Source organism: Blennius ocellaris (assembly GCF_963422515.1).
Source record: "Blennius ocellaris genome assembly, chromosome: 16".
Classification (NCBI taxonomy): Eukaryota; Metazoa; Chordata; class Actinopteri; order Blenniiformes; family Blenniidae; genus Blennius; species Blennius ocellaris.
In genome coordinates this window covers 22,059,571-22,084,425 of record NC_137665.1, presented here as the reverse complement: position 1 = coordinate 22,084,425, position 24,855 = coordinate 22,059,571, and the positions used below count along the sequence as shown (strand labels likewise).

Here is a 24,855-nt window from a genome sequence, read left to right as displayed (position 1 = left end):
CGTTAAATTAGTCTGATTTTAGTCCGACACAAAGCAAGTGTAATGATAAATATTTTAATCTGACCGGGGAAAAAACTAAGAAGCAAATATTCCCGAACGTAAAAACCGTACTAAGAATATATACTTAATTGTGTTAATTTCGGGTATTTACAGAAAACTTTAACTGAAGAGACTTTAAAGGGGGAGGCGTCTAATATCTGGAATAAAGATTTGATAACTTCATTTAGCATTAGATTTCACTGGCAAATCACGTGTTATTGAATAAAAACTCATATCAGAGGAGGATTTTTAAAGAACAGGATTTTCAGTGGGTTTATTTGTGAACTTTGCCCGTTAACCGGCTCCGGTGCAGGAAGTAGACGCAGCCGGCGGAGCTCCGGGAGAGACCCACCGGCCCCGCCGGCCGGGGGTCTACTCCCGAGGGGCGGCCTGAGGCAGCCCTTGGAGCTCCGGGAGAGGAGAGGGGAGAAGGAAAGCCCACCCACCCGCCGGTGCTTCGGGGCTCCGGGGCCGAGTGGCGGCCTGACGCAGCCGGCGGATCTCCTCCCTGCACAGCCGCAGCTCCTCCTCGTAGCCCGCGATGCTCCTGTTGACCGCGGACAGGATCTCCTCCGCGGCCGCGCTCAGACGCTCCCTGACCAGCAGCTGCAGCAGCTGAGCCCGGGACATGGCGAGCCGCTCCAGCCGGACCTTTTGCGCCGAAAAACACTCGCAAAACTCGAATGCTACAAAAATACACCCCCAGCACGTGAGTCAGGAGGTCGTGTCGACACTTCCGGTCGGATTATTTCAACATAAGACGGGTCTTTATCAACTAAATAAGCAAAAACAATGAACTGAGCTTATAAAGTCAAACCAAGGTCAAATAATCGAGAATTTTTTTTCCATTAAAGTCACACAAATCAAACAAGACCCCTCTATTTTTGGTCTTATTGCTGAAGTTTGTGATTTATTGTTTGTTTATTCACGGCCACGTGCTCACCTGAACACTACTTCCTGAACCGACCAGCAGGTGGTGGCAGACACACAGTAAACAAACTGACATACACCATAAATACTTACATTTATATAGCATTGTTAACAACAGCTGTTCATAAAGTACTTCCACAGTAAGAACACACAAACATAAAAAAGTCAGGCAAGACATGAAGAGAAGTAAAAGACAACAAAACAACGGAGTCGGTGGCTAAAAAGACAGAACGTATATACTATTATATATATATAATAGGGCATAACGGAGTAAAAATACCTCAATGAAAAATAAACCAATTAAAACTAAAGATGAAAGCAATGATATAAAAGTGAGTTTAAAGAAGTGATTTAAAAGAGGTAGTTGATTTTGGAGCGTTGTGGTTCCAAAGCCCTGGTGGAGGAACGCTCCGCCACCTGACACTTTAGCTTCCCTTTCAACTTTTCTTCAGCTCATGTACAGTGCCTTGACCAGGAACTTGGATTTGACCACATGCCGACTTCACACTTGTCTTTGCGAAATAAAAAAAAAAACCCGTGAGATTTGTTGACTTTGACATTCAATCATTTTATTGTGAAAAAGTCTCTTCATACATGTTAACTTGAACTGTACAATCAATAATTTAAAAATAAAACAAAAAAGATTGAGCCCCCCCCCCCCCCCCACAGGAAGAAGCTGACAGTTGAAACCAGAGGAGGTCGGAGTGAGGATAAAACGCGTCTTCCCTCCGGCGGCCCGTCACTCTGGAGGATCTCACTGCCCCTCTACCAAGCACGTTGCAGTTGCAGCGTTTCCACGGAGACGGACTGGGAGTGTTTTCAATAAGTGGCGGTTGTTCGAGGCTCCGAGCGCCGCCGCCGTGTAAACAGACGTTTTCACCTGATCGGTACCACCAAGCACTTTCCAGCTGAATCCCACAGAAACACTTTCACACCAAGTAATCAATTATTTTAAAGAAAGACATCAACATAGGAGCTTTTCTGAAAGATGAATGGATGAAATGTTAAACATACAGATTAAATTTTTTTTTTTAAAGAAAAATGTTTTTCCATCGAGGTTTACAGAAAAATCTTATTTTTGTTTTATTCAAGTTAGATTCTTTTTACATTTTAGATTTCCCTGATTGTCTTTATTGCTATAATGACTATTTTCTCTTTAAACTGCACATAAACACTCAAGTTGATGCTTCTGTGACACTTTAAATACGTTTAAATTAAAACCTGGGAATGAGGAAGAATTGTTTTATACAAATTGAGAGAAAGTGAGGGAAAAGCCCTCAATAATTCAGAAAAAAGTGAGATTATTGTCTTCTTAAAAGAAATTACTAAACTTCTGTGGGATTCTAACTGAAATGAAACTTGTTAATTTGCGTGAGAAAGATTTGGAGGTAAAGCCTGTTGTGGTGTTTGTTGAAATACAGACAGATTCTCATTTCATCAATCTGAGGGCTAAAAGAAAGACTCGAGTCCGTCATCCAGCTTTCTGAGGAAGCGTCGTCAGTTAAACGGTTTAGAACAGGGGTGAGGTTGCAATGTTTTCAATGTTTCCCTGCTCAGACACACCTGAGTTCTCATGACGAGACTCTGCAGAAGCTGGATGCTGAGACACGAACTGCTGTCAGCTGTGTTGATGTGAGGACACATTGAAAACATGCAGGGCTGCAGCGCTCCAGGACCAGGGTTCCTTACCCCTGATATACAACATGATGATGGTCATCCTCTCGGGAGTGTGAATGAAAACAAGGTCAAATGTGTTATACGTGTTAAATGTGTGCGCTTCATTCAAAAGAAAACTAGATTTAATAGCAACTCTGGGAAATAAAAAAGGTTCTCAGGTGGATTCAAGGAGGAGGAAAACCGAGCGATCTGAGCAGCTGCAGTGAGAGAAACGAAGCAGAAGCATATTTTATTCACGAGGAGGATGAAGAGGAGGAAGAGGAGGAGGGCGCGCTGCATTGGCTCCCCGGGGGACATTCAGCCCAGGCGGATCAAACTCAGCGACTCGGAAGAGTTCACGTGTTTGGGCTCGTTTCTACACGAGAGTCGGGCGTTTTTCCCACAGAGCCTGAAGGCAGCAGAGTGAAAACACTCGGGGAAATAAAAGGAATAAAACGTAGATGTAAGGAGTCCTCAGAGGTCGCACACACCTCCACTGACAATGTAAGAATCGTCGACTCGTCGTCCGATAAAAACAACCTGCGTGCTGCTTTGCTTTCAACCTTCAACTGGAAATAGGAATTTGCTGTTTTTCCCCTCAAAATGCTGGAAAACAGAGTGAAACATAGGAATGTCTTCAGGAGCTTGTGACCCGTAGAGGAATCCTGCTTTAAAAAGTAACTGCGTTACAGTAACTCCACTACTTTTGGCTGTAAAGCAGAAGTAACTGATTACTAATGTGACATGAGTGACTGGATTACAGTTTGTTTTCGCTGCAGAGCTGCTGTCTGTGACGTTAGCACTAGTACACTGGATTATAGAGCATCTTCCTGACGCAACTTCCTCTGAATCACAGTGCTGACAGCTCAGCTAATGCTAACTTTACCTACAGGTTAATTATCAAGAGGGACTTTACCAAGTAACGAGTTACTTTTCAAAGTAATTCAAAGTGTGATGAGGTAGTCATTTTTAGGGTCCTTCTGGGGTTTGCAGATGAAAGTGTTTGGTGTGTTTGACTGTTAGATTGTGGGTCAGATGACGGAGGGACGGACCGGGGAGTCTGAGGCCATCAGTGGCTTTCTAAGAGCCTCCTCTGGGGGGCGCTGCACAGCGCGAGCAGTAGGAGCATGGACTGTTATCACACAGGGAGACAGAGTGGGGGGGGGGGGGTCGACACCCAATATGTTCTGAACAGCCCGATGGGAAGGTCCCCGGTTTGAGTCTGTCTTGTGGAGCCTGCATGTTCTACCTGTGTGTGTGTGTGTGTGTGTGTGTGTGTGTGTGTGTGTGTGTGTGTGTGTGTGTGTGTGTGTGTGTGTGTTGGACTCCTCACTCTGTCCAGGTGAACCTGCTGGGATCACATCAGCACATTGACACTCTGATAAAGAGGATGAAACCACCGTTTCTCCTGCAGTCTGACAGCAGGGGAGGTGGGGTCATTGGAAGTTAAGGGCGGGGGCATCAGAGGTGGGGGGCGGGGGCATCAGAGGTGGGTGGAGGGGGTCATTCTTTCACAAACTTCTGCTTTTGAGGGGATGAAAACGCGTGTCTGTATGTGATTCCTGTACATGTAGTGAATGCTGTCCGATACCCTGAGACGCCGCTTTAGCCCCGCCTTCATTCTGTCTCTAGCCACCCCTCCCCTTTCACCTTTAGGAGATCTTGCAGTTGCTGCGGGTGCAGTTCTGCGGGGGGCTCTGCGGCGGCCGGATGGACTTGGAGCGTTTGAGGCTGTTTCCCTTGGAGCCCCCGGCCGGGTTGGCCAGCGAGTACGAGCGTCCGTGCATCATGACGGCGTTCATGCCGTTGGCCATGGAGAAGGACTTGAGGTGTGACTTGATGGCGACGGGCAGCGGGAGCTTGTCGATGAGGTGGACCGGCGTGCACGACACGATGGCTCGGCAGCACAGGTCCTGCAGGCTGAACACTGTGGGGGAAACAGCTGCTGAGTTGCTGTGCTATGGGCTATTATTGTAGTAAAACTATTGGTCTGTGTGTATTGAGAGTTGTCTGTCTCTACCTCAATCTGTCTGTCTCTACCTCAATCTGTCTGTCTCTACCTCAATCTGTCTGTACCTCAATCTGTCTGTCTCTACCTCAATCTGTCTGTGCCTCAATCTGACTGTGCCTCAATCTGTCTGTCTCTACCTCAATCTGTCTGTACCTCAATCTGTCTGTCTCTACCTCAATCTGTCTGTCTGTATTTCAATCTGTCTGTCTGTACCTCAATCTGTCTGTCTCTACCTCAATCTGTCTGTGCCTCAATCTGTCTGTCTCTACCTCAATCTGTCTGTGCCTCAATCTGTCTGTCTCTACCTCAATCTGTCTGTCTGTATTTCAATCTGTCTGTCTCTACCTCAATCTGTCTGTCTCTACCTCAATCTGTCTGTGCCTCAATCTGTCTGTCTCTACCTCAATCTGTCTGTCTCTGCCTCAATCTGTCTGTCTCTGCCTCAATCTGTCTGTCTGTGCCTCAATCTGTCTGTCTGTATTTCAATCTGTCTGTCTGTATTTCAATCTGTCTGTCTGTACCTCAATCTGTCTGTCTCTACCTCAATCTGTCTGTCTCTACCTCAATCTGTCTGTCTCTACCTCAATCTGTCTGTCTGTATCTCAATCTGTCTGTCTGTACCTCAATCTGTCTGTCTGTACCTCAATCTGTCTGTCTGTACCTCAATCTGTCTGTCTGTACCTCAATATGTCTGTCTGTATCTCAATCTGTCTGTCTGTACCTCAGTCTGTCTGTCTGTACCTCAATCTGTCTGTCTGTACCTCAGTCTGTCTGTCTCTACCTCAATCTGTCTGTCTCTACCTCAATCTGTCTGTCTGTACCTCAGGTTGTCAGACGTTAGAGTGTCAGTGTGACCCTGAAAGTGAAAAGTCTCCACATTCCAATACAAGTGCTGAAAATACAGACCAGTTACGAGTTTTGACTTTTGCGACACTTCTGCCGTCTGAAGGATTCAAAGTGGGTTTTGCTGCCCTGAGCTCAGTCTAACAGGCTCCTGCATTCTGCCCTACGCCTCACTAGTTAACAACTGCCAGCCACCAGGTGGCGCTCTACCCCAGGCTCATGGAGCGATGTGACAATGGAGACGGGGTGCAACAATGATCCAATTCCCACCACATGCTCTAAGTACATATCAATAGTTTTACACTTTTTATAATTAGTGAGGCGTTGCTGAACCTTCTATAAACATCATAGTCCAGCAGAAACTTCTCTGTTAAGCTAACTGCTCAGATTAGCCTGCTGGTGCCACTTCAGTAGTTTGATCAGTGACCCATAAACTCAGCTAATGTAAGTTGTTAACATTCACCTGGAATATGATGTCTATAGAAGGAGTACCAGAAGCAGTACCACCTCCAACTACAGGAGGAGTTGCAGTAGCACCTCCAACTACAGAGGGAGTTGCAGTACCACCTCCAACTACAGGAGGAGTTGCAGTACCACCTCCAACTACAGGAGGAGTTGCAGTACCACCTCCAACTACAGGAGGAGTTGCAGTACCACCTCCAACTACAGGAGGAGTTGCAGTACCACCTCCAACTACAGGAGTTGCAGTACCACCTCTAACTACAGGAGGAGTTGCAGTACCACCTCCAACTACAGGAGGAGTTGCAGTACCACCTCCAACTACAGGAGGAGTTGCAGTACCACCTCCAACTACAGGAGTTGCAGTACCACCTCTAACTACAGGAGGAGTTGCAGTACCACCTCCAACTACAGGAGGAGTTGCAGTACCACCTCTAACTACAGGAGGAGTTGCAGTACCACCTCCAACTACAGAGGGAGTTGCAGTACCACCTCTAACTACAGGAGGAGTTGCAGTACCACCTCTAACTACAGGAGGAGTTGCAGTACCACCTCCAACTACAGGAGGAGTTGCAGTACCACCTCCAACTACAGGAGGAGTTGCAGTACCACCTCCAACTACAGAGGGAGTTGCAGTACCACCTCCAACTACAGGAGTTGCAGTACCACCTCCAACTACAGGAGTTGCAGTACCACCTCCAACTACAGGAGGAGTTGCAGTACCACCTCCAACTACAGAAGGAGTTGCAGTACCACCTCCAACTACAGAGGGAGTTGCAGTACCACCTCCAACTACAGAGGGAGTTGCAGTACCACCTCCAACTACAGAGGGAGTTGCAGTACCACCTCCAACTACAGGAGTTGCAGTACCACCTCCAACTACAGAGGGAGTTGCAGTACCACCTCTAACTACAGGAGGAGTTGCAGTACCACCTCTAACTACAGGAGTTGCAGTACCACCTCTAACTACAGGAGGAGTTGCAGTACCACCTCCAACTACAGAGGGAGTTGCAGTACCACCTCCAACTACAGGAGTTGCAGTACCACCTCTAACTACAGGAGGAGTTGCAGTACCACCTCCAACTACAGGAGTTGCAGTACCACCTCCAACTACAGGAGTTGCAGTACCACCTCCAACTACAGGAGTTGCAGTACCACCTCCAACTACAGGAGGAGTTGCAGTACCACCTCCAACTACAGGAGGAGTTGCAGTACCACCTCTAACTACAGGAGGAGTTGCAGTACCACCTCCAACTACAGGAGGAGTTGCAGTACCACCTCCAACTACAGAGGGAGTTGCAGTACCACCTCCAACTACAGGAGTTGCAGTACCACCTCTAACTACAGGAGGAGTTGCAGTACCACCTCCAACTACAGGAGTTGCAGTACCACCTCCAACTACAGGAGTTGCAGTACCACCTCCAACTACAGGAGTTGCAGTACCACCTCCAACTACAGGAGTTGCAGTACCACCTCTAACTACAGAGGCAGTTGCAGTACCACCTCTAACTACAGAGGGAGTTGCAGTACCACCTCCAACTACAGGAGTTGCAGTACCACCTCCAACTACAGGAGTTGCAGTACCACCTCCAACTACAGGAGTTGCAGTACCACCTCTAACTACAGGAGGAGTTGCAGTACCACCTCCAACTACAGGAGGAGTTGCAGTACCACCTCCAACTACAGAGGGAGTTGCAGTACCACCTCCAACTACAGGAGTTGCAGTACCACCTCCAACTACAGGAGTTGCAGTACCACCTCCAACTACAGGAGTTGCAGTACCACCTCTAACTACAGAGGGAGTTGCAGTACCACCTCCAACTACAGAGGGAGTTGCAGTACCACCTCCAACTACAGGAGTTGCAGTACCACCTCCAACTACAGGAGTTGCAGTACCACCTCCAACTACAGGAGTTGCAGTACCACCTCCAACTACAGGAGTTGCAGTACCACCTCTAACTACAGAGGGAGTTGCAGTACCACCTCTAACTACAGAGGGAGTTGCAGTACCACCTCCAACTACAGGAGTTGCAGTACCACCTCCAACTACAGGAGTTGCAGTACCACCTCCAACTACAGGAGTTGCAGTACCACCTCTAACTACAGAGGGAGTTGCAGTACCACCTCTAACTACAGAGGGAGTTGCAGTACCACCTCCAACTACAGGAGTTGCAGTACCACCTCCAACTACAGAGGGAGTTGCAGTACCACCTCCAACTACAGGAGGAGTTGCAGTAGCACCTCTAACTACATACTAAGGAAGCATATTGCATTCACATGAAAGAAATGGGCTCGTTTTTTCTGAATTAATGACATAATCATCTCATACTTATGAGAAAAAATGAACCATAAAAAATTGGTTGGGTTATTCAGAACATAAGATGTTTTTTAAAAAGATAAAAAAAGGCTGTGTTGTCCTGCATTAAAGGGACGGTGGTGTTAAATCCAGCTTTGGTTCTATTTGGTTTGAGACATTGGGAGATACCCTTGTGTGTATTGTTGACGGTATTGTTATTAGTGTAACAGTGTTTACAACTCCACACCGTAGTTTGGAGACCTGGGTTATCACTGAGCTTTATTACAGGTGCAGCACACCACATCTGCCCAGCTGTTCCTGGAGAAACATTACAACTACCAACAGATCCACGTCGTGTTTACGTCCAAACAACATGTTGTTGTTGGTTTGGTTTTTTTTAAACTTTTCTTATAAATTGAGAAAAACGGCCCAATTTTTTATTGATTTTTTCCTCACAATTAAGAGATAATTATGTCATTAACTTATAATTTTTTCATGTGAATGCAATACGCTTCTGTAGAAATACACTGAAATGTTGGTGAAAAAAGATTTTGTTAAAGTTCATAAATGTAAAGGAAGTTGTGCAAAAAAACATTTACATTTCGTAAATGAGCATCAACAAACTGTCCAGCAAAGGCTGAGAATATTTATCTAAAGGTGATTTTCTTTCTTTTTATAATCTTAAATCATTTTGCAAATTCTATTGTTGTCATTTGTAGAATTGAGAGGAAACGGTTCTAATGTAAAAGCTCAAGCAAGAGAAAACCAGCAGGGTTGTGGTGAGGAGAAGAGGAGAAGAGGAGGAGAGGAGGAGAAGAGGAGAAGAGGAGAAGAGGAGAAGAGGAGGAGAGGAGGAGAAGAGGAGAGGAGGAGGAGAGGAGGAGAAGAGGAGGAGAGGAGGAGAAGAGGAGGAGAGGAGGAGGAGAGGAGGAGAAGAGGAGGAGAGGAGGAGGAGAGGAGGACGAGAGGAGAAGAGAGGAGGAGAGGAGAGGAGAGGAGGAGGAGAGGAGAAGAGGAGAAGAGGAGGAGAGGAGAGGAGAAGAGGAGTAGAGGAGAAGAGGAGAGGAGAGGAGAGGAGGAGAGGAGGAGAGGAGAAGAGGAGAGGAGGAGAGGAGAGGAGAGGAGGAGAGGAGAAGAGGAGGAGGAGAGGAGAAGAGGAGAAGAGGAGGAGAGGAGAGGAGAAGAGGAGAGGAGAAGAGGAGGAGAGGAGGAGAGGAGAGGAGAGGAGGAGAGGAGAAGAGGAGGAGGAGAGGAGAAGAGGAGAAGAGGAGAAGAGGAGAAGAGGAGAAGAGGAGAAGAGGAGGAGAGGAGAAGAGGAGAGGAGAAGAGGAGAGGAGAGGAGGAGAGGAGAAGAGGAGGAGGAGAGGAGAAGAGGAGAAGAGGAGAAGAGGAGAAGAGGAGGAGAGGAGAGGAGAAGAGGAGAGGAGAAGAGGAGAGGAGAAGAGGAGGAGAAGAGGAGAGGAGGAGAGGAGAGGAGAGGAGGAGAGGAGAAGAGGAGAAGAGGAGAAGAGGAGGAGAGGAGAGGAGAAGAGGAGAGGAGAAGAGGAGAAGAGGAGGAGAGGAGGAGAGGAGGAGAGGAGAAGAGGAGAGGAGAAGAGGAGAGGAGAAGAGGAGGAGAGGAGAGGAGGAGAGGAGAAGAGGAGAAGAGGAGAGGAGAAGAGGAGGAGAAGAGGAGAGGAGAGGAGGAGAGGAGAAGAGGAGGAGGAGAGGAGAAGAGGAGAAGAGGAGAAGAGGAGAGGAGAAGAGGAGAGGAGAAGAGGAGAGGAGAAGAGGAGGAGAAGAGGAGGAGAAGAGGAGAGGAGGAGAGGAGAGGAGGAGAGGAGAAGAGGAGGAGAAGAGGAGAAGAGGAGAAGAGGAGGAGAGGAGAGGAGAAGAGGAGAGGAGAAGAGGAGAAGAGGAGGAGAGGAGGAGAGGAGAAGAGGAGAGGAGAAGAGGAGAGGAGGAGAGGAGGAGAGGAGGAGAGGAGGAGAGGAGAAGAAGAAGACGTGCACCTCTGTTGGGCCTCCAGAACTTCTCCATGCCGTGCCTCATCAGCACGATGCGTGACAGCTCGGTGAACGACTCGATCACGTTGAAGTTGCACAGCGGGCTCACTTCGAAAAAGGTCATGCCGTTCTTCTCGGCGTACGCCCGGGCCTGCTCCGTGGGCACCTGGCGCTTGAACGCCAGGTGCAGCCGGTTCCCCACCAGGATCCGCGGCACGCCCGGGGCATGCTGGGTAAAAACAACAACAAGGAGCCACTTACACCAATACGACATGTTGACTTTGTGAAACGTCTCGATCAACACGACGCAGACCGAGGACGCCATGTTTACGTGAGGCGAAGCATTTGGGTTTCCGTTTCCACGACAACGATGCTCAGAGCCACTGAGGACATTTGGAGGTTTTCAAGATGCTGAGTGGAAATGCGGCTTCTGCACATGCTCAGTAGAGACCATCAGAACAAAGTGTCCTCCATGGTGTCATGACTCCCAGTACATGTTCTCCTGGACTTGGTGCTTTTATTTTGACAGTCACCATAATAACAATCCAACTTGGTAGTTATATTTTGACAGTCACCATAATAACAATCCAACTTGGTAGTTTTATTTTGACAGTCACCATAAAAACAATCCAACTTGGTAGTTTTATTTTGACAGTCACCATAATAACAATCCAACTTGGTAGTTTTATTTTGACAGTCACCATAATAACAATCCAACTTGGTAGTTTTATTTTGACAGTCACAATAATAACAATCCAACTTGGTAGTTTTATTTTGGCAGTCACCATAATAACAATCCAACTTGGTAGTTTTATTTTGACAGTCACCATAATAACAATCCAACTTGGTAGTTTTATTTTGACAGTCACCATAGTAACAATCCAACTTGGTAGTTTTATTTTGACAGTCACCATAATAACAATCCAACTTGGTGGTTTTATTTTGACAGTCACAATAATAATCTAACTTGGTAGTTTTATTTTGACAGTCACCATAATAACAATCCAACTTGGTGGTCTGTCCACTAGAACGTTCTCCCAGTGTTCATGTTTCAAGTTCATTGTTTGTGTGTGTGTGTGTGTGTGTGTGTGTGTGTGTGTGTGTGTGTGTGTGTGTGTGTGTGTGTGTGTGTGTGTGTGTGTGTGTGTGTGTGTGTGTGTGTGTGTGTGTGTGTGTGTGTGTGTGTGTGTCTGTGTGTGTGTGTGTGTTCAGTACTAAAACTAACAACAGCACAAACTAGTGGACCAACATGAAAACTGTTGTCAGTTTTAATGCCATTATGAATCTTTAATGGGTCCAAATGGGGACTTGTGATACAAATCTACTCGTGTCGTCACAGACGGACTGGAGTTTTCAGAGGAGCAGGAAACACACATTCCTCGGGACTAAAATAACACACACACGAACACACACCCCTTTTGGTTTCCGCATTTCGCAGGAAGTACATCCAGTGAGCAACACACACACTACTGTGTGTTCTGTGAGTACTTCAGAGTGTCCTCACCTCATCGATCTCTCTGATCCACCGGTCGATGCCGTCGAAGGACCACCGGTTGGTGATGTCATAGACCAGCAGGATGCCCTACACCAGTGTAAAATAACACACACGCACACGCACACACACACACACAGTGAGCAGAGCTCCAGACAACAGTCAGGTGATGCGGTCAGTGTTTGATGGGTGTTTCTCACCTGAGCCCCGCGGGAATACGAGCGGAAGATGGTGCAGAAGCGTCCCTGTCCGGAGGTATCCCTGAGGAGAGCAGCCAGCATCACAGTGACATCATCATTAACCCATTCACTCATTCATTCATCCATTTATTCCTTCATCATGCTTCACTAGCGGCACAGCCGAATCCGGCTGGTTGTTCTAATCATACAGTTTATTTTCAGCTCACAAACACTAAGATGAAACAATGAACCAGATGATAGGATGAAACAAAGTGAAGTGAGATGGAGGAGTGAGAGGAGGAGAGGGCGGTGTGACAATGATCTGGAGTTTGTGCGGTGCCTCAGAGGGATTACAGGAGTGACTCACCAGAGCTCCAGCTTCACCCTCCGCCCGTCCAGAAGAATGGTGGTGGTTTTATAGTCGATACCTGGAAAAAGACAGAGGGCAGAGTCAATAAACAGGAAGGCGACTGGAGGACTCACTGCTGGAACTCATTTGTTATTATTTTCTCCTCGCTGCACGATCTCAAGCCGACAGAAACACTGTTATGACCACAGCTTTTACTGGGTTAACGCTAGCGCCTCGGCTAACACACCTGCTGGGTTAACGCTAGCACCTCGGGCAAACACACCTGCTGGGTTAACGCTAGCGCCTCGGCTAAAACACCTGCTGGGTTAACGCTAGCGTCTCGGCTAAAACACCTGCTGGGTTAACGCTAGCGCCTCGGCTAAAACACCTGCTGGGTTAACGCTGGCGCCTCGGCTAACACACCTGCTGGGTTAACGCTAGCGCCTTGGGCTAACACACCTGCTGGGTTAACGCTAGCGCCTCGGCTAACACACCTGCTGGGTTAACGCTAGCGCCTTGGGCTAACACACCTGCTGGGTTAACGCTAGCGCCTTGGCTAACACACCTGCTGGGTTAACGCTAGCACCTTGGGCTAACACACCCGCAGGGTTAACGCTAGCACCTTGGGCAAACACACCTGCTGGGTTAACGCTAGCACCTTGGGCTAACACACCTGCTGGGTTAACGCTAGCACCTTGTGCTAATGCTAGCACCTTGGGCTAACACACCTGCTGGGTTAACGCTAGCACCTTGTGCTAACGCTAGCACCTTGGGCTAACACACCTGCTGGGTTAACGCTAGCGCCTCGGCTAACACACCTGCTGGGTTAACGCTAGCACCTTGTGCTAACGCTAGCACCTTGGGCTAACACACCTGCTGGGTTAACGCTAGCACCTTGGGCTAACACACCTGCTGGGTTAACGCTAGCACCTTGTGCTAACGCTAGCACCTTGGGCTAACACACCTGCTGGGTTAACGCTAGTGCCTCGGCTAACACACCTGCTGGGTTAACGCTAGCGCCTCGGCTAACACACCTGCTGGGTTAACGCTAGCACCTTGGGCTAACACACCTGCTGGGTTAACGCTAGCACCTTGGGCTAACACACCTGCTGGGTTAACGCTAGCGCCTCGGCTAACACACCTGCTGGGTTAACGCTAGCACCTTGGGCTAACACACCCGCAGGGTTAACGCTAGCACCTTGGGCTAACACACCTGCTGGGTTAACGCTAGCACCTTGGGCTAACGCTAGCACCTTGGGCTAACACACCTGCTGGGTTAACGCTAGCACCTTGGGCTAACACACCTGCTGGGTTAACGCTAGCACCTTGGGCTAACACACCTGCTGGGTTAACGCTAGCACCTTGGGCTAACACACCTGCTGGGTTAACGCTAGCACCTTGGGCTAACACACATGCCGGTTCTGGACTTTCATGGACAATCACGTTGAAATTAATGAAATGAGCACGAGACAAGCGAGTCCACAATCTGAAACCCTTCACACAATGTTTCAGGTGAAAACACATGTTTCAGGAAAGTCTTGGGTTTCCACGGTAATGTTTTGAAAACAATGTCTGTTTACAAAGCAACAGCAGAAACTGAAGTAGAAATGAAAGAAAATGAAGTAGTACCGAAGTTAGTACTGAAAGTTAGTTCAGTTCGTACTGAAAGTACGCACGCGCATGCACACGTTGGATTATTATGGTGACTGTCAAAATAAAACCACCAAGTTGTATTGTTATCACGATGATCGGGCCGATCTGATACAGTTGCAGTATCGGGTTCCGATATGAACATAATTCACAGATCGGAAAGTTCTGATCCAACATGCGGAGATTCCAGATTCATGAAGCTTCATTTGTGCTTTTGCTGAAATAAGTCCACATGTGTTTATGTTCCGGCTGTTCTGCTCGCTGCAAAATGTGGACTGGATTTCCTGAACGGAGGCGGGTTTCAATGAGACGTGGAGTAATGAGTCAGGAAATCCATTCCACAGTTTGCAGTTAGCCTAGCATGCTACAGAACCAGCACCATTGTGAATGTTTGTAAAGGCGTTGTACAGCGAGGGGGACGCTCTGCAGCCAGACGTCACCGTTGTAAAATGCTAGCTTGCCGAGAACAGCTCAGTCCTCCGCGGTAGCAGGCGAGTCACACCTCGGTGAAGCTGCGTCCTCCTCCACGCTAAACTCCCTGAAAATAGTCCCAATCATTTGTGTTGCGTCAGAGCTGGAAACGTTCTGTTGGTGCTGCGTTGATAAAGAATTTCTCCAGGGATTAATGAAGTGATTGTGAGGTTTAAAAGATAGAACTAGTTTATTATGAGATGATGACGTTATGCAGACCCTCACATTGTCCACATGGAACTAAAATACTTTGTACTGCTTTCTTTTCTGTCCTTATACTGCCCTCAAGTTGTCTTTTGAGAGAAAACTTGCAAACATCCCTACATTCTATACCTTACTGTAGAGAGGAGTTTATTGCAACCTCATATAAAATCAACTATAATGATAATAGTAATATTAAAGCATACAGCTCTGGTATCAGAACAACATCGGTATCGGAAGATATTCAAATTTGGGTATAGGGATCAGATCGGAAGTCAAAAAACCTGGATCGTTGCATCCCTCGTGTCAAAATAAAACTACAAAGTCCAGGAGAATACGGAGTGGGAGTCATGACACCACAGAGGACACATTGATCTAATTGGCTCTGTCCTGCTCCACTGACAGACTGAGGAAGTCTTTCCTCCATCATGCCATGAGGCTGTTTAACTCCTCGCAGGGACCCTGGTACCCACGGCTAAAAGACCCTGTAATGCAGTGGAGGTCCGTACATTTCAGACCATGCCTTCACTGTTGGTCTGAGTCAATCCCCCCTCAATAACCTTTTATGGCTACAAAAACCATGTTATTTCAGAAATGCAGTATAAAAAGCTTTTGCATCACAGATAGATACCCGTGTCGCCAGAATAAATACCTTTACTAATGAAAACAATCCAAGTTCACGTCTCTTCTCCTGCTGCAGCTGCATAAAAAACTGCTGCTTTTCCAGAACCTTCTGGGTCGAGGAGGGAGACAAACGTCAACTTTTCATGGTCTTGAAAATAATGAAATGGTAAATAATATAATCCTGAATCCTGCCATGGAGTTTGTAGTGAATGCTAGTAAATTACACTGCCGTGCTCTGGAGAGCTGCGGCGCGTTCAATGACCTCTTGGAAAAGTCAGTCTCCAAAATTGTTTGGACAATAAATCTGCAACCAAATGTCTTTATCTTCCCCTTCAGTCATTGTAGGTTGATAAAACCACTGTTTAAATAAACCCAACTATTTATATTTTTGTTCGAGCAGCTGCTACAGATGCAGTCAGCGAGCTGGAGGGTGACTCTCTGACGAGCCAATCAGAGGGCTTGAATACACTGACATCACCGAGGCATTCTAGAAGGCTCTGGGTCACCAAAATCGGATTGGTTGAAGCAGCAGTGTGACCAACACTAGTTTTACACTGCAGATGTCTGCAGGACTGAATCTGAAGACCTCAGGCAGATTTATTTACCCGGCAACAGGTGATGCTAAAATGTGATTGGTTGAAAGCTTTAATGTGGAAGTATGTGTCTGGAAGCAGCGCCGCTGGAGAGAAGCTATGAGAAGAAGCAGACAGACCATTTGGAATTACGGAGATTAATAAAGTATCTCCTCCCCCCCCTCTACTGAGCATGTGCAGAACCGCTAGTTACTACGACTGTGAAACACATGCACAGTAGCTGTATTGCTGCCGTTGACACGGAGACCAAGTATTTTCAGAATGTTGGGTTCTTGTGTAAACCGACTCCTAAAACGTGAAAAAAATGGATCATTGTCACTAGAAAACATCTATCAGTGTCCGTTGCTTCTGTGGTCCTCCAGCGGTGGTCCTCCAGCGGTGGTCCTCCAGCGGTGGCCCTCCAGCGGTGGCCCTCCAGTGGTGGTCCTCCAGCGGTGGTCCTCCAGCGGTGGCCCTCCAGCGGTGGTCCTCCAGTGGTGGTTCTCCAGCGGTGGCCCTCCAGCGGTGGCCCTCCAGCGGTGGCCCTCCAGCGGTGGCCCTCCAGCGGTGGTCCTCCAGCGGTGGCCCTCCAGCGGTGGCCCTCCAGCGGTGGTCCTCCAGCGGTGGTCCTCCAGCGGTGGTCCTCCAGCGGTGGCCCTCCAGCGGTGGCCCTCCAGCGGTGGCCCTCCAGCGGTGGCCCTCCAGCGGTGGTCCTCCAGTGGTGGTTCTCCAGCGGTGGTCCTCCAGCGATGGTCCTCCAGTGGTGGTTCTCCAGCGGTGGTCCTCCAGCGGTGGTCCTCCAGCGGTGGCCCTCCAGCGGTGGTCCTCCAGTGGTGGTTCTCCAGCGGTGGTCCTCCAGCGGTGGCCCTGGACCCCTCTGACAGGTTTCTGCTGCCGACCAGGGAGGGGGGACTTTTCGTACAAATGTATCTTGTTATACAAAAGGATTCTGATTCATTCCTGAACAGTTGACTTATTATGGCCAGTCTAGAAACTATGAATAAAACCCCCAATATGTCCAGAGTGTAATCATCGTCTCCAGTACCTCTGCAGCTGGAGAGCCACATTAGAAGCAGCTGAAGTGCTGAGCTCAGGACGGCACTAATTGAGTTGGAGAGTGCGGGGCTTCGCGGCGAGCACTTCAGATAATCAATGAGCTGCTCGCACGTCTTCACTGACAAACTGCTGCTTCTATTCTGGGAGCCGGTTTGTTCTCCCGGCGTCGTGTTGAGCTTCAAACGCTGGGCTTCGTTTCAGACGAGAGGCGCTGCCGTGGCTCCGTGGTCGTGTTTATTCCTGCTGTGTGGATTATTTATAGGAGGCGGCCTCCATTAAAAAAAATCATCTCATTAATTATGGGCTTTGTCATATTTAATACAAAAGCAACATTTTTCAATTCAGATCGGTCTTGTTTCCAGCACTTCTGACGCCAGATGACTGAGGCCACACCGATAACAGCTTGTTGTTGCGTTTCGGCAGTTTTGACAATAATCCCCAAACACATGGAAATGGGCGAAATACTGAAACGTTTCATGTGATTTTGTAATATAACCACAACAAACTGTCTGATAGAAACCCCTCAGATCCTTTAGACTTTTCCGTCACGGTAAACATCCACTGTGGACTGAATGTTGGTAAATGTTCACAGAAAAGCTATTCACTGTCACCGTAGTGCTCATGCTACAACAAGCTAACATGCTAAATCACTTTTATTTACTTAGTTGTTTTTGTGTCTCACTCAAATCTAGAAAATTTTATTATTTTCACGCTAGCTGGTGGCTAAACATCTAGCATTATGTGAATTTTCTCTTGCACATTTTGAACACAGATGCATCTTATCATAGATACGTCTTCCATAAGCAGCATCTTGCAGCTTTCAGCAAACGTCTTCACCTCACAGAAAAGCACCAATGCTAATGCTACATCACCAATAGCTGCTGCTTGTAGTCTTGTATTGAAGACCTTGATGGGGACTTCTGTGGATCAGCTTTGTCTCCTGAGCCATGTTTTGCCGCCTGTGGTCTAATCTGTACTGCAGGTTGATTTAACCATGCTACAATGACTCACTACTGCCACCTAAAGCCCAGAGGTGACATTACTGCCAGTTTAAAACGCTTGTGGCCGATGGTGCTCATTCACCTCCGAGACAATTAAAGCAGGTTGATCCACACACTCCTCCCCTGCTTCCTTCAACGAGCTGGCCTGCAGCCAGCAACGCTATGGCGCCGTCCACCGCCAGCGTGAGGAAACAATGGAGCTCCGTGCCTGCTGGCCCCCGGGGGAACATTCCATTGTTTGATTGCACTGAATGAAAGCAGAACAAGGGGCTCACTGGCGTCGCAGATACACAGGCTTTAATTGGTTTCTATCTGACGGCTGCTATCAGCTGAACTGTTCATCACAATGTGGGGAAATACTCCTGATAATCCTCGCAGAAGATATTAACAGATTGAGTGTGAATGTGCAGATAAATCAAACTATCGTCAATGTTTCTGTTGGCAACCCTGTACAAACTCAATACTTGGCTATTGAAAACATCACCGGAGTCCTGAGCACAAGGATTCTTATTTTAGGGATGGGGCTGATCCGATCCAGAGTAATGAGTCCGGAAATCCATTCCACAGTTTGTAGCCAGCCAGCAGGCTAGCATTGTAGCACTGTGCTAACCCACTTTTCATGACATCATGTCGCTGTTTGGACAGATTTCACGCTCAAAACCCTGCAAAGCCGTTGTGAAGTGAGGCGGACGCTCTGCCACTAGCTTTTTAAGACACCAGCTCGCCGAGGAGACCAGCGCTGACCGTGGCATCACAACAATGAACAGCTCGCTCATGCGGTAGCAGGAGATTCACACCTCGGTGAAGCTGCGTCCTCCTCCACACTAAACTCCCTGAAAATAGTCCCAATGGTTGGAGCTGCGTCAGAGCTGGAAACATTCTGCTGGTGCTGCGTTGATAAAGAATTTCTCCAGGGATTAATAAAGTGACTGAGGTTTTAAAGATAGAACTAGTTTATTATGACATAATGATGTTATGCAGACCCTCACATTGTCCACATGGAACTAAAATACTTTGTACTGCTTTCTTTTCTGACCTTCTACTAACCTCAAGTAGTCTTTTGAGAGAATACATGCAAACATTTCATACTTTACTGTAGAGAGTAGATAATAATAATAATATTATAGCAAACAGCTCTGGTACTGGAGTAGTATTGGTATTGACAGATATCCACATTCAGGTATCAGGATCGGCTCGGAAGTGAAAAAACCTGGATCGGTGCTTAGCTAATTTATTTACTGATTTTGTAATCACACGAGGCCTTAGGTCCAGATTACACACCACTTCAAGTGAAAACGCATCGCTCCTTGAGTTTTTGCTTTAGATAAGTTATGTTATTATGTTACGTTATTAAACATATGAAGAGGGTCAGTCAGCATTAGCATGTGACGATGTGCTGCAGGATGCATTATTATATCACTTTACTGCTTTGGCTTCCTGCTCAGTGTTGAACAGCCTCCAGCCTTCAGGCACACCGAGATGGGAAGTCTGGGGAAATGTTCAGTGTCCAATCCCAGCCTGAGGACAGCCTGATCCAATCAAACTCTGCCCCCGTCCTCATTTTCTCCTTTTGAAATATTTAGCGTCCTCATGGCGAGCTGCCACACGCGCGCGCGCACACACACACACACACACACACACACACACACACACACACACACACACACACACACACACACACACACACACACACACACACACACACACACACTTTGCCGGGGGGGATAGAATCAATATCAGAGAAACATGCCAGCGTTTCATATTTAATGAAGACGTTTGAAGCTTTGATCAGCCTCCGTCAGCCGGGACGTCGTTCCCTTTCAGAGGCTGTGTTTTTGGCACAGCTCCGCTGCAGTGGCTCTTTTCATTCGGCCAATGTTAAATGCAAACGCAGCTTCCTGTTGGACGAGCGGCCCGGGGATGACAGTGGGTTCTGGACTGCAGGTAAAACAAAACGATTGGAAGGCTATAGGCTGAGCTTTCTCTCGCCAACGTACCGGGGCAGGTTCCCAGCTCTGCTTTACATCCTAGAAAGTCACCAAAACTGGTTTTTCCTACTCTAATTTGAATATTCAGAGTGTCTTCCTCCCGGGTCGTTCTAACAGACCCTGGGAGAACCTGGAGGGGGGGGTGGAAAAAAAACCAAACCAGGTCATTCTGCTGACTGATGTATTTTTCAGGAGCTGAAGAGAGGAGACGCAGAGCTTCGTCTCAGAGAATGAAAAAGACGCTTGGGGAATCAAACGTGGCAGAAAACTTCTGAAGGTTTGAATTTTCAAGGCAGTAATTCATCTGCTAGCAGCAGGAGCCTCCAGAGACACTCGGGTATTAATATTCATGTTCTGAACACTTTTCAATAGTGTTTCATGTTGTAATGTAACGCACAATGCAACACCATTGTGACTCGACACGTGACCACATCTGTCCAATCAGGTGGAGCCGTGCCGCCCTGAAGCCCCGCCCACTACACTGATGCGTAAAGAGTTTCCAGAGCGTCGGTCAGTGATGTGTTTCATAAGATGGTAAACGCCTGAACCTTCAGCAGCCGCTACAAGAAATCCTCCATTTTCAAGTGAAAATGCAAAACGTTTGAGGTGTTTTGGAGATCTGTTGATTTGACAACGGTGCAGGGAACCAGTGAAGACAACTCTTTGACAACGCTTCGTCTCCGTGTGGACGGCAGAGCCGCTGCTCCCGCTCACCGCGCTCGCAGTCAAGGAAAATTCTTCTTCACGAGCGAGACTAGATGGCGAATAACAACATGGTGGCACTACAGAGTCCCTTTCTGAAACGTTGCCGTGTAAAGGCAAACTGTCCTGAAACGAAAATGCAAAAACTCTTAGTGTTGACTTTGTTGTGGTGTGAATAAGGCCTGAGCCGCTCCGGAGCTCAGGAGCGCTGGTTCTCTCCCGCCTCCACCCAGTGTGATGCGGTCTAGATCCCACTGCAGCGCCCCCTCCAGCCTGTAACGCTCGCTTCTGTTTACATGTGAAACAAGACGCTCGGCCACCAGAGCTAAACTCTGCATCATGAAAACATCAGTGCCAGGTGTGGCTTACCTGCAGGACCTGCTGAGACTATGAAGACGGCCTCTGTAGGTCTATGGAACTTTAAATAAGGCTGAAAAATTTCAAATGTGTTCAACTGTGCTCCATTGTACAGGATGATGATGATGATGCACTGACATGAAAATAATATTTTGAAAAACACACTCGTATTATGTCTAAATGCTTGATTTTTACACGTCGTCTGGTTTAACAGTGCATGTGTACGGACCGCCAGTCTTTCTCTGTCTGCCGCTAATCCACCATATCAATAATGTGAATAAAACTCATCATTTTCACTGCAGTTAGTCTGACAACAGACAGAAAAACACGTGAAAGAAATGAAGTCAAAATAAAATAAATACAAGTTGTAAAACGGGTTATTTTTAAGTGTGTGGTCGGACAAAAATGGGGGAAGCGGCGATGTTACAAATCTGTGTGTGTGTGATATTATTTCACTCTCCAAATACTGAAGGTGTGATGACAGCAGTGGTGTCCTGCGTTGTCTGAGTGGTAGTTTGACCCTGAGGTCATTGACGAGCATTGGGTCACGACACACACACACACACACACACAGAGAAATGAAGGAGGCTCATTGTTGGACGCTGCAGAGACAGAACATTTAGAACCTTCCGGACTGTTTGAGCCTCACATATTTACGTGTTACAGAATGTTTTAGCTTGTCGATTGAGCCGCCAGGTAATGTTAGAAAGGTAATGGAGCTTTGAAAAGAAAACAGTTCTTCTGTGGATAAGGTGGAGTGAAAAGATCAATCAATAAATCATGTTAACGTCACTGCCAAGTGGTTTTGCTCTGGAAATAGAGAACAAGGAGGAACATGAGGTATTGATGGTTTTTCACACAGATCCACTGTTGGTACACTTTGGAAAAGGCTGCTGTCTCACTTAATAACAGACCAACAAACCTGCCAATATCATGAATTTAACTTCCTGCTCATTTCAATTACAATCTTCCAGATGCTGCAGCCCAGATTCTGTCCAGAGGTCCGACTTGTCAGTCACGACGATCAAACTTGGAAAATCCCCACCAGCGCTCGATGTACTGGTAACACTCCCAGTTCCCATCTGGTAACTATCCCCGTTTCTGAACTGAAGCATGTGTTGACCTCTGACCTGCAGCCTCCAGCTTCCACTTCATGTTGACTGGAGCTCTGATAATTGATTTTGCTGGATTTAAAGAAGAGATTTGGACTCTCAGTTGTTGACCATCTCTGCTTTGTCCTTATGAAATTAGATTTGATTGAATCATATTAACAAAGCTGAAGTAACTTGACATGTTTCTTAATCACCCAAACTGTGTTTGTCAGAATTTCAGCAGTTCCACGCCGTCCTGTCAAGTTTACGTAAAACGTTTCCTTATGTCAGTGTCAAACTCCAGTGAATCCAGTGGCCACAAACAAACAGTCCAATGCCCCCCGTGGTCTGGACTGTCATGGTAACCTTTCAACTTCAACTTCTGAGAGTACACGGGGTACGACTGTTGGTATATTCACAAAAACAAACAATTACTACAGAATATAACTAGAATCACAACATAAAACCAATTAGAATTTTAATGAAGCCTCCTGGGGGAAAATACAGCCCTAGGTCTAAAAACCTTGTATCGCTGTTGTATTCTGGGACTTTTTTATTTACAAGCTCACCCTGACAGCGGGGTTTTGAGGCCAATGCTCGTTCGCTATGCTCCACTGACATCTCAGCTCAGGTCTCAGTGTCGCTGCTCTGAAGAAATTTGATTAAAATACCAATGTTTTCTTTGAAATGTTGACAATTTGCTGGTAGTTTGGCCAGATAGGAGCCTCACTTACAGGTTTTAAATGTCAACATGGAGTTGCTGCAGAAATATTTCCTCTCCCTGCAGAGAGCAGCTCTCTGGAGGAACCTCGTGTCAAATCACAGCCAGAGAGGCTGAACTACAAAGTTAAAAACAATTTCATTAGACTGTTTAGGATGTTTTTAACCTCACCTAATCTGAATTTGGAGTTTGACAGTCACCGTAATAACGATCCAACTTGGTACTTTTATTTTGACAGTCTCCATAATAACAATCCAACTTGGTAATCTGTGTTCTCTCATCGTTAATGTTTAGAGCTCAATTGTTCTCTGCTGAGTGAGTATGAGTGTGTGCGTTTGTTTTCATAACTAAAGCTAACAATGGCGCCAACACATGGTCCGGCATGGTAACTACACTGAGTATTTACTCCATACGAATCAGTTCCACATGTTGATGTTACTGCAGTGTATCTATTGTTAGATTCCATATCCTTTCAAATCAATGCCTTTCTTCCATTAACAAGCGTCCAGCAGCGAAGCTCAGGCTGTAACAGGAGATCACATATCCACTCACCGCTGCTGTATGCGTACGGGGACTCTGCCGACCCGTCCTGCAGGCTGTCCAGGATCTCCCCTTTGCCCACGTCGCTGTCGCCCACCAGCAGGAACTTCAGCAGGTAGTCGTAGCTTTTCACGGGGCTGCCCTGACTCCCCATCCCCACTCACATCCAAGCCCGCAGGGTGGCGTGGAGTGAGGCTGGATGCTGAGGAGGCTGGATGCTGTGGAGGCTGGATGCTGTGGAGGCTGGATGCTGTGGAGGCTGGATGCTGTGGAGGCTGGATGCTGAGGAGGCTGGATGCTGTGGAGGCTGGATGCTGAGGAGGCTGGATGCTGTGGAGGCTGGATGCTGTGGAGGCTGGATGCTGTGGAGGCCTCACCAGAGGACCAACCTGCAGCTCTGGACCTGTGTGTTTTCACGCTGGATCCAACATGCACTCACTCGTGAAGTCTGTGTCTCTGAAAAATGTGTGTGAGCAGCTAATTTTCAGTCCTGTTCCAAAAACAACGTGACTGCCAAAAAATGTTCTTCTGGGAAGAAAAACATTCTTATTGCTTAAGATAAGAAGGAATAGCTTGTTTGGTCCAAGATGGAAAAAAAACGATCAAGTCCCGAATGCAGGCAGAACCAACTTATTTACAACCTCGTACAGGCAATATAAGTCGAGTGAAAACTCCAGGAGGGTCACAGCTTAGTTGTAATGGCTCTAATTTCCCTTCTGACCAGTAAAAAAACACATATTGCTCAATTGTTATCACTAATTTTCCAATTTGAGTGAGAAGAGACCAATAAAACTGGGAGGAAAATACCATAACACAACGTAAACAAGCAAGAAAACACTTAATAAGAACCAGACGCTTCCGTCTTCCAAAATAATCCCTTATAAAAGGAATATTCACATGAAGCTAGAGTTGATCATAATCACATGAAGGTGTTTGAGGAGGAACATGATGAATGATGGCACTTTACTGTCCTCTCAGCAGATATCTGTGGAGACGGATCTGAACCGACAGCAGCTGTTTACTATTCTATCAGCAGATTTTTGTGGAGATAAATGATCACAAAGCTGAAGCAGCTGCTTTGTTTTCCTTCCATGTAGGAGAAGCTCCGAGGCTAACTTAGCTTCACATGCTACTGACGCAAAGTACGTCAGAGCATTAATATTTAAACACCATCACCACGTAATATTTTCACGCAGGGGAAAAAAATCCGCACAGGTTTTGTGAGTCGAGGAAGTGAATACAATAAGCTGCGCCGCGTTATTTTAACACAGAGCTAACAGCTAATTTAGCTTAGCCCAACTTCCACCGCGGTCCCTGTCAATTCAGGCCCGTTTTCTGCCTCCGCACACGGATCCCGGGAGGCTTTCACCGGGCTGGGAAAGAGTGCGGATAATCCCCAACAGGCGATACGTCCAGTCCGAAGTCAGCGCGGGTATCCTCAGTCCGAGGCGTCTCCATTTCGCTCCATAAGCGGCGGCTCGGCTCAGGCACACGGAGGCGGTGTCTCTTCCTCCGCCTCTCTGCAACACTGAAGGCGGATGGACCCGCCGGGAGATAGACCCCTCCTCCAGCCCCGCCCCCGACACACCGGCCCCGCCCACTACACCGTGCTCAGAGGCGCTGATTGGCTGCGGCGGCATGT

At 47.3% G+C, this 24,855-nt stretch overlaps 1 protein-coding gene across 1 annotated transcript; it reads right to left on the bottom strand.

The window, feature by feature from the left end:
• Nucleotides 1-1,646: 1,646 nt before the first annotated feature.
• rab40c (RAB40c, member RAS oncogene family) lies at nt 1,647-24,714 on the bottom strand. Its single transcript, XM_080512210.1, has 6 exons — nt 23,226-24,714; nt 12,258-12,318; nt 11,912-11,972; nt 11,724-11,801; nt 10,226-10,448; nt 1,647-4,552 (listed from the first exon to the last, which is right to left on the bottom strand). Exons 1-6 carry the CDS (start codon nt 23,365-23,367, stop codon nt 4,278-4,280), a joined length of 840 nt encoding a protein of 279 aa, XP_080368336.1. The 5' UTR covers nt 23,368-24,714; the 3' UTR covers nt 1,647-4,277.
• Nucleotides 24,715-24,855: the final 141 nt, after the last annotated feature.